Here is a 12637-nt window from a genome sequence, read left to right as displayed (position 1 = left end):
GTAGCATTTCTAGAACATTCGTTTTTTTGTCATTTGGGGGGGAAATTTATTGAAACTCACTCTCTATCTTACTCTCTCTATTACTCTCTCTTTCTGCGAATCTCTTTCTTTGCATTTAATCCTCTGCAGCAGTAGGTGTGACAGAAAGATGGGAGGAGGGATTGTCGTGGGGGGTGTAGCGAGAGACACCAGGCAGTGATATTTGCTTAACCAAATCCTCCCCTCTTCTGTTTGATCCACTCCCCCAAATTCACCACGCCCTCATTGAATTGGTCATCCATCAATTGCTCTGTGTGTGCGTGTGTGTGTGCCCGCATGTGTGCGCATGTGTGTGTGTGTGTGTGTGTGTGAGTGTGAGTGAGTGTGAGAGAGATGCTGTTACAGGCAAAAGTGGATGGAAAATGACCAGACAATGGCTAGTGTTTTACCCCCATCCCTCTCTCAACTCAAAGCGTTGTTTTGAGCGTAAAAGTGTGTGTGTGTGTGTGTGTGTGTGTGTGTGTGTGTGTGTGTGTGTGTGTGTGTGTGTGTGTGTGTGTGTGTGTGTGTGTGTATGTGTGTGTGTGTGTGCGCGCGCGTGCATATACGCTCACATCTGCGCGCATGCTTGTGTGGAAGAGAGTTACTTGATAGAATCCCAGGGTCTTCCCCCACACTCTCACACACTCCACTCTTCAGAGGTTCTGTGCCTGTGTAGCATCGAGCCTCCTCCCAGTGACATAGTTTTATGCTTGGATTGGATGCTTCACTGGAAATGTTCTGCAAAGTTTACATAATAATACATGTTTTCCAGGGTCTTTCAAAAGATTGTTGAGATGAGATGAAATGAAGCATGAAGCACCTTTCTCTCCGTTTAAATGAAAGTATTACATTTAATTGGAATGGAGACACAGTTGCATACACTCTCAGAGCATGAGATTTTCCGCTGTACTTACAGTGTAAGTGATCATATCTGCTACTTCAGTACGACTAGTAGTACTACTTCACCTGAACAGACATACTACGTTAAAAGCTTGTCCACAATTGCATAAACATTTAAAACCTTCAAAGACATTCGGAAATCTCCTCTGTTTATACTGCCCGACACAATCAGACTTTTGTTGCATTGTGACTTTTGTTGTGGTCGGCCACTGAACTGAAGGGCAGATATGAGAGCTTGGAAGAAGAATTGTAAAACACTAGAAGTTCGCGGCCCTTCGGGCCGCTCACGTCTAGAGATCGCGCCCGCTTCGCGGGCGCTCACAGCTAAATTGCAGCAGTGTTCCAACTGATATGGGCATATATGGAGATCTGTATCTGTCAGTCCTTTCACACTGCCAGAGAAACATAAGCATATATGCTAATGGAGAAACATAAGCATATACAGTGTATAGTATATGCTTATGTGAGAAATATGTTTGCGTCAGCAAAATAAGCAAACTTTCATTTTGGGAGGATTGCTCCCCCAAAAATCATGTTTTGGCATGAAACGGTTGCATTTTGTGCATTTGTGGCACGCCCTGCTTCTGGGAATTCATTGAGCATACAACCCTTGACATGTGATTCGAATTTAGTCTTGACTGGATGTTTTGTTTGTGATTTTTGGCCTTTTCTGATAAATAGGCCCCTCCCACTAACTTTGGAAGCATATTACAGGTGAACAATATGGACTATGAAAATTGTCGCTTGAATATGTTTATTGCATGGGTCCAGAGAACATGTGTACCGATTTTGTTGAGATTTGGAGGAAATATGTCGAAAAGGAGCAAAAAGTGTGTTTTGAAGAAAATTTAAAATGGCGGAAAATCTATCCTGATGCAAATGGGTGTGGCCTATGTGGGGACATGTGTCATGACCCAAGGAATCCTGGGGAAAATACATTTTGATTTTCCGACCTATGGTTAAAGAGTTATAGGGCAAAATGTGAAGTGGGCTGTTATAGCACCACCATGAGGCTGACCGTAATTATTATGAATCTCCCCTCTAAGTTATGCATTTTGAAAACATGACATTTACTTTATTACTATTCAAACCCCTCAGGTACAGGAAAGCTTGCTCTGTGTTGGCTTGGTGTGTTAAAATAAGGTATGATGTTAATGCGCAAGAGCAACAGGTAAATGCCACTAATGTAGATTTTGAAGTGAACCACACCGCCAGAGTTCTATATCTATGTATCTATGTGTCTGTCTATCTATGTATGTATCTATCTAGCTACTGGGCAAAATGTGTAGGAACAGTGTCCAAAAATGTGTTAGAAAAAATTTGAGGGTTCCTGATATGAACAGAACCACTGTTCCATGGTGTATTCCTAGCAGCATGTAAAACAAAAGCACCTGATGGAGTTACAGTTGACTCATTTATTTCCTATGCAATCAATCAATCAATCAATCAATCTCTCTGGAAGAAGTTGCACGTGACTTCTGCAGCAGCACTGAGGCGCTCCAACGACCACTCTGACAAGCTAAATGATGGCTGCAGTAAATGTATTTGTCTGCATACAGCCCAATGAGCCCATAATATTAACATCGTAACAGTGCCCGTCATTTCAGCTGATATGGTAGCCCAAATTACCTGAAAACTGCTAATCAAGAAAATGTGTGACAGCTGTTTCAAAAGCTGTATGTAGGATCAAAACGAATTTATTTTATTACATAAATTTAACTTAAACATGTTGACAACAGTCCTTATTAATCATACAAACAAATTCAGTATCACACATTGCTTTTTCTTAGTTTCCTAGGCCAATTACCAAAAAGCGGACCAAATTACCTGACTTCTTTTCAGATTCTAATGAGCTAATGTTAGCCCTCACCCTCACTTCAACTGTTCTCTGTCTCACAGTTGAGAGCTCAACTAGGGCCCCCTGATGGCCATGTTGGTTAAAAAATAAAATAATAATAATAATCTCATGAGGCCCCCAGGCTGTGAGGGGGCCCCAGGCGGCTGCCTATTTTGCCTGTATGGGCTGCACGGCCCTGCTTCACCCTATACTTTGCGCTTCCAAAAAGTGTCCAATTTACCTGACTTCACCCTATTGTTTTACAGCGTAGCCTACTTTGCGCTTCATTGCAGAGCTGCTGCTCTACAGTCTCAGTCTTCATTTGGATCAACAGATTTACAATCTTTTCTTTCTTGCACAAACATGTGATTTATAGGGGAGCTTTAGCAACACAGAGGATATACAGCTCGTTTTATGTTGACAGCACGGCACTCACAGCAGGCAGCGGCTTGAAAAAAAAAGAGAGAGAGAAAAAAAAAACGTTCACTCTCTTGCTTGGACAGAACGGGAGACAAACACACATCAGCTGATCTTCACGCAGATAACATTTCGATGTGCGTCTTGCGCGAGGCGTTGTGAGCTTGCAGATCTGCTCTCCAGAATTACGTCAGAAGTTGAACTCTCTCTCTCTGAAATACGATTCTCTCTCTCGCGCTCTCTTTCTCTCTCTCTCTCTCTCTCTATTCGGTAACACTTCCCAACGTTAGGTATCAAGTAAAAGTACAAAAGTATCGCTACCAACATACCATGCTTGTTAACGGACTACACAAACACACACGCGTGTCTGGTCAAACATCGCATGCATAATCTACTCTTTATGGAGGGAAGCAATGTTTTGTTGAGAACATGGAGAACTGACACACACGCCTGGCTTAAATAAGTCATTTTTCTGCTGTAAGCTGCATTTTTAAGGTTGTCATTGCAGAAAGGGTAAAGTAGAAGGTTTAAAACACGCTATTCCTATCATATTCCAATGGCAGTGTGTGTCCCTGTGTAGTGTTTGGTGTGAAGCAGAACAGCGTGATGGTGCTCTCTCGAACTGTCCCCTCCCCTCCCCTCCCCCCCCCCCCCCCCCCCCCCTTGCTCCATTTCTGCTAGCAGGCAGTTGGGAGTGCGTTGTGTTTACGCCCATTTGTGACGTAAATCGCGTCGCCGGTCAACTTTGGATCACTCCGTCAGGAGTGGCTGCTACGCGTAAGGCGAATGTTGTTAAATTGAAATAAATGCGGTTCAAAGAGTGGCATGTTTAAAATGTGGACAGTGGGAAATTTTCACGTTTGTTCGACGTGGTGGCTATGTTTGTGAGAGGTGTTTGTGAGAATATGTAGCTAAACATTCTGGTTTAGGATTGCCTCCAAATGCTCCAATATAGGTGTTGAGATAGTGGAACATAGTGCTTTCATGTGGTGTTGGCTATTCGGCCTACACAAGTTTACCACCAGAAAAAGACTTGATAGATTTTGTGGCCTAATGAGTTTCTCGTAATGTTTCTCTCAGCTTCTAACTCACTTAGGAATCTGAAACAGCCCTGTTCTGGTTCTGGCCACTCCCTTACCAATGTTGTTTTTGACAGCACATTTTGATTTAGTTTTAGTCATAGTCTTTTGAATAAAATGTCATTTAATTTTAGTCATAATTTAGTCGCCTGAAAGGTTTTAGTTTTAGTCTAGTTTTAGTCGACTAAATATCATATGTTTTAGGCAACTAAATCTACAGTTGATTTTGTCAACTAAAATGTATTTTGGCAGGCCTTGATGGCATCGTAATTGCTGATTTTACACTTAGTTGCGCGACGCGTTGTGATCTTGTAGATCGGCTATTTTCAGCACGTAACACCTGAGAGCAACCAAACATAAAAGTACTCTCTTCTCCCTCTCTAACATTTTAGTCTAGTTTTTATTTTGTTGACACAATTGTCAATATATTTAGTCTTAGTTTTAGTCATCACAGCTTAGTTTTTATTTAGTTTTTAGCAGTGAAAAAAAACACAGTCGACAAACATTTTTCGTCATAGTTTTAGTCGACGAAATCAACACTGTCCCTTACTCGGAGAAAACAACAAAAAAGCACATGAATTAAATGCACACAAGTTGTGAACTTGTGATGCACTCAGTGAAATTTACCATCTGATTAACTCTACGTGCACATGAAAGCAGCCTGATTAAACTGTGTGTCTCTTGCTCTCGCTCGCTCTCTGTGTCTCTCTCTCTCTTTCTGTGTGTGTGCCAGTTGGCACTCGCATTGAGTTTTAAAAACCAAAATAGAGACTTTTTTAATACAATTTTTTGTTTTCGTTTCCTGTCACAGATTTCTTATATCCAGTCAAATGAGGAATCCAGCAATTCTCTGACAATGCGATGCATGCGAAGTAGTACGAAATGTCTCTGGTATTGCTTTGTGTTGGTACCTGAAATGCTAGGCTGTAGCTTTTGTCACTTCTCTGTGTCTTTTTCGCTGTCAGTCTGCCACACACAGATGGAAATGAGCTAGTAGCTAAATCTGGTGCAAACTTCAAAGTAGCTTTTCTCTTTGTTTGGGAATCATGCATTCTGTTGCCTACATTATAAACTAAACAAACTAAACTAAAAACTAAACATTCAAACACAGTGAAAGCAACGTGGCACATCGTCACTGTCGGGCAGAAACCTTGTATCTCCCAAGTTTCAAATTTGTACATTTCTTCGCAAAGTAAAGCCCTGCTTCACCATACAAGGCCATTGCACAAAAGTAGTGAAAACAGCAGATCTACAAGCACACAACGCCTCGCAGTGCGAGGCGTTGTGTGCTTGTAGATCAACTGTTTTCACTAGTTTCAATCATTTTTAAAACGATAAATACAAAACAAACGGTTTTGGACATACAAGGTTTCCACCCGACAACTACGACATGCTTCTTTCTTTCCTCTTCTTTCTTCTCTGTCTCGACTACTACCGGTCTGGTCTTCATCTATTACCATGACCATGGCCAGTCACTGAGTAAATGAAGAGCACCCACACTGCACCCACCCCCCAAAATCTTTTTGTGACCCCAAAATATTTTTTCGACACAGTAAAATCTTGACACCTTTTGTAGCCCTGCCCTGCCCAGCCCTGCCCTGCATGCCTGTACACTGGGTAGGGGAAAACCGTCTGGGTCATTCTCTGATCTGTGGTCGGCCTCGGTCACTTCGCTAGCTCTGCTGTGTTGGATTATTCATCAGACACACCAACCCTGTTCCCGCAGAAGGTGCAATTTAAAGTGATCCTTACTATGGTTGTCGCTGTGTGGAGATTTTCATACAAATTAATAAATGCAAGTCAACAACGGTATAATACTAATAACATTGGATGTCAACCATGAGGTGTCCTACTTGACACGCCTGCCTAGCGTTGAGCCAGACACAAACAGGAAAGCACGAAGGAAGTAGCAAGAGCATACAGGCCTCCTACAGCCTACATAGGTTGTTCTTAAGTAAATACATACTAATGCCGTTATAAGGTTGTACCGAGTTCAATGTAGCTGTTGTCAAGTAAACTTTAGAGGCTTCTTTCTCCCCCTACCCCTACCGTGCTAAGTGAAATATGACACTGCTGTGACTCGCTTGTGCTGTGAGTACTGCAGTCCACTGTAGATGCAGACAGAGACAGACAGAGAACAGATCATTTTCACTTCATAATAATAATAATTGTACCGCCCGCCATTCATCCATGTATGATATCACGTCGTCTACAACAGTGGTTCTCAACCTGTGGGTCGGGACTCCTAGGGGGGTCCCCAAATTATTTTGAGGGGTCCCCAGATGTACCTTATGTGTCAACATTGTTTCCTTACTCAACAGTAAACAAACCAACATAACGTTTAAGTGTATAGACTCTATAGAGGGTATCTGCACATTTCTAAAGTGATAATTTAAGGACTTTTTAATACCTCTAAAACAACAAATTAAACAATGGCCCAATTGTCAAATATTAGAGGCAGAGATTGTGTTGCGATGGCGTTGTGAGCATGTAGATCTGCTATTTTCAGGGTGGGGGGTCCCCAGTTAAAATATGATTATTTTGGGGGTCGCAGCCTGAAAAGGTTGAGAACCACTGGTCTACAAGAACATTGATGTCACATGAGTTTGAACAGAAAAATATATATATTAAAATGTACGTGTAACTGCACACCCCAACAACCCTAATCCTTACCTCCCTCCTCTCTGTCTGTCCTCTCCAACAGCGAGCACCTCTCGTGTGCCTTCACCTTCTTCTTGCACGGCGAGAGTAACGTGTGCACCAGCGTGGAGATCAACCAGCACCAGCCTGTCTACCACCTGACGGAAGAGCATCTCACCCTGGCTCAGCAGGCCTCCAGCCCTTTCCAAGGTACCAGCGACCAGCCTCATTGGATGATTGGAGCCAATGCTAATGTTGCTAGTATCCCCAGGAGGGTGTTTGCAAGCAACATTTAGATCAGTACCACTGACTGTGTGTGTGTTAGGGCATTCACCAAATATTCGAATATTCGAATATCAAAGTCACTATTCGACGTTGTTCACCGAAGTCGAATATTCTTTTTATTTTATTTTATAGTTTATAAAGCTTGGCTAGATAGGAAGTCATAAGAATGAGTTGTCACTGCCCCTGGTGGATGAATTTGTTAATGCTCTATACCAGGGCTTCTCAAACCTTTTTAGGCCGTGACCCTTAGGGTTGGGTATCGTTGGCGATACTTTTAATGGTATCGATTCACTGAACCGATACTATCGAGTATCGGTTCACGTAAAAACGAACGATACCTTGTTTCGATACTTTTGAATGCACCCCTTGCCGGTCGCATCTGTAACAGTTGGGCTACTGAAAGTTTAATGACTGCTTTAATAGGCTACACTCGTTACTGTGAAAATAGCCGAGAATAGCCTATAATGTTTATTATTATGATAATGATCCAACGTCTATAAAATAGCCCATAGAAAAAGGCAAATAATAATTATAATAATAATAATGAATAAAAAGTATCGAAAATGGTATCGAAAAAGGTATCGTATCGATTCCCAGGTAACCAAAAATGTATCGTATCGATTAAAAGGTGAACGATACCCATCCCTAGTGACCCTCAAAATAAACATATTTGAACTGGGGACCCCCACCCTGACAAGCACTTGGAATTGTAGGTATTACATTTAATGTGACTCGGTTCTGCAGATGAAGATTGTGAAAATAGCCGATCTACATGCTCACAAAGCCTCGCAACGCAAGGCGTTGTGAGCATGTAGATCGGCTATTTTCACAATGTTCGCCTCTTGCTTACTTAATATTTTACAGTTTGGCCAGTCCTTTCGAATACTTTGAGGTAGAATAATTCGAATACTAAAAATCACTATTCGTGAATGCCCTAGTGTGTGTGTGTGTGTGTGTGTGTGTGTGTGTGTGTGTGTGTGTGTGTGTGTGTGTGTGTGTGTGTTGTGTGCAGTGGTGATTCAATGTTTGGATGGTCGCGAAGTCGCTCAACACCTACTATACAGGTCTATTGATATGCATATAGGCTCGCTTCTTTGTTAAAACAGTTGTCGAAGTGTGAACTTGGGGGGGGTGCGAGATCCCGGCTGAAAAAAAGATATGGGTCGCCGGGGGCGCGCGACACAAGACCACGGCAACACTGGTTGTGTGTGTGTGTGTGTGTGTGTGTGTGTGTGTGTGTGTGTGTGTGTGTGTGCGTGTGCGTGTGCGTGCGTGCGTGCGTGCGTGCGTGCGTGCGTCGTTCGGAAGTAAGCCGCGTTTACTGTCAATATTCCAGGATGACCTCCCACTTGGGTAATGACGCCCCCTGGCGATCATTCAGAGAAACTACTTCAGCTCCCGTACTAACGTAGGTAGGAAGGGCCTGTCACTCAAACCGGAGTGACCCGCCTCCAGGCTATATAAACCCCCGGAGGCGGAAGTAACATCCTCTTTTCACTCTCTGCGATATCACATTCAGATAAGTTGAAACTCAGCCTTTGTATTATTATTCTTCGCGCATTAGCCTAAAGCGGTGGCATTGGAGTCGCCCACTGGCGAGTGTTGAATTAACCCGTACTTAAGAATACTTATTCTTGTTCCGTCCTAAATCGACGGTTATTTCCTTTTATAACAAAGGATTATTACTGCTTGTTCAGGCCTTCGCCGAAGCAAGCGTGGCATAGCATTAGCCGTTAGCTTGTTAGCTCGTCTGCTATTGTTAACGTTAGCTACACTGCTTACCGCTTGTTCAGGCCCTGCCCGAATCAAGCGTGGCCTAGCCTTAGCCGTTAGCTTGTTAGCTCGTCTGCTTCTGGTTAACTCTATCTACAGTGCTTCGCCATGGATCCTCTGGCCTTCCTGCCGAGGCAATGTCCAGGCTGTCCAGGACTCATCGACGGACAGGATCTTCACCATCTCTGTGTCGGCTGCATGGGCGTTGCACACGCCTTCTCTGCACTGAGTCCTCAGGGGAGAGCAGGACCCTTCTGTGACTGCTGCGTGGCCTACGACCACGATGTACTGATACACCGGTTCTACCTAGCCAGGGCAGGCCTCGGGGCCTGCGCTCCACCAGGTGGGTCCACTGCTCTCAACCCCACAGCCCAGTCTTTCCTTCCCCAGGCGGCCCGCACCGTTGGTCAAGGTGCGGCGCTGCCTTCCGGAGATCCGCTTGGCAATCAGCGCGCCATTCCAAGTCAAGATGGCGCCGTGCTACATGAGACACCGCCTGCCGCGCAACCGACCGCAGCTAGCTCCACTGTCACTGGAGCTGGCGGGTCTGGTGAAGTCGCCGCTAAGAAGGCGACCAAGAAGGCTAACATCCAGAAATCTCCGGTAGCCTTTTCCCCTTCGGGCGCGGTGCCCAAAAAGAAACGCTTGGATGTGACCGTCGGGGACGTCCCCCTCGACGTGAGCATCACCAAAACAGTCCAGACCTTCAGGCGAGAGTCGGACCTGAGCTCCTGTCAGAGCGAGGGTTCTGGTTCTGAATACTCTGGATACACGGCCGAGGAGGAGGAGGACTCCGTCGAGGACGAGGGTTCTCGACTCACGGTCACTGTGAAAGGTAATGCCCCTGCGGCTCCAGCACGTCAACTGGACGCCGCAGGGAGCTCCCAGGCCTCCTCAGGCACCACTGCCCCTCCACCCGCCAGTCAAGCGAGTGAAGCGGGAGCAGAGGACGTCGATTCTGCAGCAGAAATGCTGGATCATCTCACAGTCTACATGAGAGCTCTGGCCAGAGTTGGAGAGGAGTTGCCACCTCCTCTCCCCTCTGAAGAGGCCGAGGATGATGACGAAATGCCCGGGCAGGAGCCTTCGGTTCCCGCCCCGTATGTCCTCTCCAGGCTGCCGCTGGTGAAAGGTTTCACCAAGGCCCTCCATTCCTCATGGAAGACACATAAAGACCCCAGGAAGCTGCCTTTTTCTGTGTTGGATTTGGTGGGCGGTGCGGAGGCAGGCATGTCCACCTGCCCTAACCTGGACCACCTGTTGGCACAATCTTTTCTGAGTTCCGTCAGACCCCAGTACAAAGATGTAGGCACAGCTAAAAACGGGCCGTTTGTTGGCCCCGTCGGCACCAACCCGCCGGGGTTCACTGTCCTGGAGGACAAGTTGCAGTCGGACAGGGCTCGTAACGCCTACCGGTCCGCTGCTCTGGCCGCTAAGGACCTGAATCTGATCCAGCTCTTGCTCGCTTCCACCAAGGACCTGGTCAAAGGTCTGCCCACGGGGGAGCACACAGCTGAACTGAACACTCTATTTGACATCATGCTGAAGGTCAATTGGCATGCGGTTAAGTGGATGGGCAGGTCCATGGACTACAACCTCCAGTCTGAGAGAGCCCGCTGGCTCGACTATGTCGACCTCGAGCCTAAGAGGGACGTGGGCGAGAAGCCTCTAGGTCCTCGCGGGGAGATGTACAAGTCTCTCATAAACATGGAGAACAGTCCCACCACCCTCATGGGTGGGGGCTTGGAGCTGCTGCAGGGTAGAGTTACCTTCTTCAAGGCGGCTAAGGACATCGTCGAGTCCACCACAGTGCCACAGGATGAACCGCAGCAAGCTAGGAGGACGTCCCGCTCCTCCCGCGCCAAGGAAAGGGGCCGCTCTGCTTCTTTTAAGAAGCACTCGTCTTCCTCCAGGGGAGCCTCTGCAGCCAGGGCGCCTGACAGGCCCCGCAGCAAGGCTGTGGTTCCCGAGCGCGCTCAGCCGCGCCGCCCGTCCAAGGATGGCAGGCAGCAGTCTTCATACCGCGGTGGCCGCGGTAGGGGACAGCGCAAATGACACTTTGAAGAGGGGAATTGTGCTGGGGCGGGGGTCCGAGGTGTCTCTCGGTCCCCCTCCCCCCAAACGAGGGCGTTTTTCGGTACCCCGTGTCGGGGAAATGAAAATGTTAATTTTGATGCCTCCTGTGTCGACAATAAACATGTTGAAAGAGCAAAGTCTGTCTCTGTCCAACTCTCTCGCACTAGCACAGACGACCCCATCGTGCATGCCTCCTGTAGTAATGATGAAGTCCTGTCAGGACTCGATAATCAATCACAGGTTTTATCAGAATCCAGTAATGTTAATGTCAAACAATTATGTGGTTCCTCAAGCGCGCGAGTGGGATATCCCTCGCGTCGACAATATGAATCCTTTATGCATGCCTCCTGTAAGAATGATGGAGTCCCGTCAGGACTCTTTAATCAGTCAGAGGTTTTATCAGCAACCAGTAATGTTAACGTCAAACAATTATATGGTTCCTCATGCGCGCGAGTGGATTTTCCCTCGCGTGAGCGATGCTATGAATTTAACCTTGAGTCAGAAATTCTGTCGGCCTACTATGAGCCCGGGTCAAGGGACAAGCATAAAGGCCTTAGAGCAGGTATTAAACGTAAAAGTTCCTCTCCTGTCAGGGGAGAATGCTTTAGTTGTGGGCGAGTCTGTTTATCAGTCGAATCGCTTTGCTCTTCCTGTCGCTCTATCGAGCGAAAACCGAACGCTTCCGGTTTCACCGGATACGGATTCGCTAGCTCCCCGCTTCCGGTCCGGCCGCAAAAGAGCTCCGCTAGTCAAGCGGTACAATCAGAAGGTGTTCCCACCTTGCGGCCTATTGAACCCCCGCGCTCCGCATCCGGGTGTTCCGGATACGGATACGCAGGTTCCCCACTTCCGGTCCGGCCGCCAAAAAGCTCCGCCGTCACGGAAGCACAGTGGTGGGGTTTCTCTCGCTCAAAACACGCTAGCACGCTGTGCGCGCCAGTGGAAGTTATGCAACCCGAGCCATTGGGTATTTCGAACGATAACCAGGGGTTACAGGTTACAGTTCGCAGATATACCCCCGCTTTCGAGCAGGGTTATTCATACCAGAGCACGTGGTTTAAAAGCAAGTCTTTTGAGAGAAGAGATCAGCTCATTGCTAAGCAAGGGTGCTATAGTGGAGCTGGACAGGACCCAATCCCGCATGGGATTTTGGAGCCGTTATTTCCTGGTGCCCAAAAAGGGGGGGGGGCTACGTCCCATCCTGGACCTAAAGGCACTAAACGTGTACCTGAAGAAGTACGTTTTCAGGATGCTAACAGTACCCACCATGTTACGGTCGGTCAGGCAAGGGGATTTCCACTGTTCAGTGGATCTGAAGGATGCTTATCAGCACGTCCAGATTTATCCCCCACACAGGAAATTCCTTCGGTTCGCCTTCGAGGGTCGCCTGTACGAGTATACAGTACTCCCTTTCGGTCTGTCACTGAGCCCGAGGGTTTTCGTGAAAGTGACCGAAGCAGCCATCGCCCCGCTGAGACAGCAGGGCGTCAGGTTGGCGACGTACATCGACGATTGGATGATTTCAGCGAGCTCCGCCCACGAAGTGGCGCGTCACACACAAGTGGTTTTGGCTCACCTGAAGGCCTTAGGTTTCATAGTCAACCACGGC

General features: G+C 46.7%; 1 protein-coding gene across 1 annotated transcript in view; it reads left to right on the top strand.

Moving 5' to 3' along the window:
- med13a (mediator complex subunit 13a) overlaps positions 1–12637 on the top strand; it is a 118438-nt gene that overhangs the window by 54360 nt on the left and 51441 nt on the right. The window contains 1 exon segment of the mRNA XM_080749694.1: positions 6959–7104. Within this exon segment, the coding sequence (XP_080605820.1) occupies positions 6959–7104 (146 nt within the window).

The sequence above is a fragment of the Nannobrachium achirus genome (assembly GCF_963921795.1).
Source record: "Nannobrachium achirus genome assembly, chromosome: 19".
NCBI lineage: Eukaryota > Metazoa > Chordata > Actinopteri > Myctophiformes > Myctophidae > Nannobrachium > Nannobrachium achirus.
This window is presented reverse-complemented; position numbering and strand designations above follow the sequence as displayed.